Here is a 2,483-nt window from a genome sequence, read left to right on the forward strand (position 1 = left end):
TGTTGATGATGATGACGATAATGATGATAATGATGACTGTGTTGGTAACGAAGACAGCGATGGTAACGAAGACAGCGATGGTAACGAAGACAGCGATGATGACGAAGACGATAATGATGATGCTGATGATGCTGATACTGATGATAACGCTGACATTGCTGCTGCAGTTGCTGCCACTGACGATGAAGATGATAATGATGATGATGACGATGATAATGATGCTGCTACAACAGGTGGCGCTGTGTGTATTGTCAGTGGCATTGCATTCGATGTGTTCAGATTTGCTATTGGAGAATGTATAGTAAACATACAAGCCGGTCGGTCAGTACCGGTCAGTGCGCCCAGCATTGTGTGGCCTTGAACGCTTATCTGTTGTGCAGCCGCCGCCATTGACGCAACGTTAGCTATAGCACTCAATGATATTGTCTCTACTTGACCATCCATCTTATCTGCTTGTTTGCTTACGTGTTTGTTTGTTTGTTTGTTGTTGTTGTTGTTAATGTGACTGTAATTAGTAAAAGTCTTTTAAGTGGTGGTGAAGGTATAAAGTTAATATGATGTTTTTTGATTAAGTCGACAAAAAATATACAAATGCATGCATGAACATTTATATTATATATGTATATCCTTGTGAATGTATGTGATAAAATGTGATATATTTTTTTTTATCACAAATACTTTAAATACATCATATATATATATATATATATATATATATATATATATATATATATATATATATATATAATAGAGTTCTGTGAATTTAACTTAAAAGTATAGGAAAATATGGCATATAATTAATTATATCAAATAAATAAAGGAAAATTGTATGCAAATAAATACAATATATATATATCGAAGTTGTGAATGTGTTTGTGTATATAAATATACTTCTATATATATATATATATTATATTAAAGTATAATATATATATATATATATATATATATATATATATATAACGATAATGTGTATACAGGTGTTATGCTCAGTTATAAGTTTGTAATGACAAATGATGAATATTACAATTACTATGATATCAACATAATATATAATATTAAATTGTAATTAGTTTAAACAAATTCGTTTAAAACACTACATACACATATATATTCATACATATATATAGTTTTTTAATAATAATTTTTTGTTGTTATTATTATAACGAAGGAAGCAGTAATGTAATCAAATGTGTGAAGATATCTCTTTGTAACGAACTAATTATCTAATTAATAAATAATTGCCTTTCTGTGTGACTATGCAACAGATTCGTTTTTGTGTGAATTCTATAAAGTCTGTTTTGCCTGCATGCATTTTCATCTGTTATTTTGTTCTGATTTTTTTTTTTTCTTCTTGATTGCTGGTATATTATGTTCGATTTATCGATCTCTCTGTTGTCAGTGGATTGTAATAATCAATACGATCGTCGACAACACGTTTTTCTTTTCCTTTTTTTTCTTTTCTTTTTGATGTAATTGCGGTTCCTTTGGTTTCACTAGGCAGCTAGTAATATGTATGCATACACTTAGACAGATAAATACATATACATTAATAAATAAATAACTTAATATATATGTTCAGCGTGTATGTATATACGAAAAAGGCTTGTTGCATAGATAAGGATGTTTTTTTTTTTCGTTTACTTGATTTTTGGATTATTATCTCTTTCTATATATATATTATATATATATTGTATATATATATGTGTGTGTATAGTAAACTGATTGTTACATATAAACATTTGCGGGTACGGATGAGTCTGTAAGTGTGCCTGTGTATATGTATTTGTGGGTGTGTAAGTGTAAGTGTGAATGGCGTATACAGTCTCCGTAGGTGTGTATGTATGAGCGTGTGTATATATGTGGTGATTTTTTTTCTTTTTTTTTTTCTTTTCTTGTTTTGGTTTTTTTTTTTTTTTTTGCCAAAGTGCGATAGCCGACGCTTCTTGACTGACTGCCTGCCTGATTCGCCTGTCTGCGTGAATGGAGTGCCGTCTCACTCACAACTGACTGGAAGAACGAGTCAGCCGGGGCTTAAAGCTCAACGTGTGCGGGTCGCGTGGATAAGCAACCGGGAGTTTGCTTTTGCCTTTCAAAGCAGGCCGACGGACGTGAGGCGTTCGTTCTACTTCTTCCACCACCTCCTCCTCCTCCTCCTCCTTCTTATCCTTTCTCTCCTCCTCCTCATCCACCCTCCTACTTTTCCTGATTCACCTACTAATACCGCTACTGCTGCTGCTGCTGATTATTATCACTACTTTGTCTCCTCCCACTCCCATTCCTCCTACCTGCGCCCGCGTCGTCTGCAGCTCACTCACCTCTGCATCACACCCTCACCTCGCGTAGACCCAGACGAGACTAACCTAACCTAATCTAACCTCAATACAGCTTTGTTGCTTTTACCCCTCGCCTCCTTCACACTATTCAACCCTCCTTCCTCCTTTCCTGCCTCTCTTCTTCTTCTTCTTCTTCTTCTTCTTCTT

At 34.3% G+C, this 2,483-nt stretch overlaps 1 protein-coding gene across 1 annotated transcript in view; it reads right to left on the minus strand.

Moving 5' to 3' along the window:
- Positions 1 to 576, minus strand: part of LOC106877259 (uncharacterized) — a 16,796-nt gene extending 16,220 nt beyond the window's left edge. Inside the window, exon 1 of the mRNA XM_014926122.3 lies at positions 1 to 576. This exon is cut by the window's left edge and continues 1,045 nt beyond it. Within this exon, the coding sequence (XP_014781608.1) occupies positions 1 to 444 (444 nt within the window). The 5' untranslated portion in view covers positions 445 to 576.
- Positions 577 to 2,483: the final 1,907 nt, after the last annotated feature.

This window comes from Octopus bimaculoides, chromosome 4 (assembly GCF_046866305.1).
Source record: "Octopus bimaculoides isolate indiv1 chromosome 4, ASM4686630v1, whole genome shotgun sequence".
Classification (NCBI taxonomy): domain Eukaryota; kingdom Metazoa; phylum Mollusca; class Cephalopoda; order Octopoda; family Octopodidae; genus Octopus; species Octopus bimaculoides.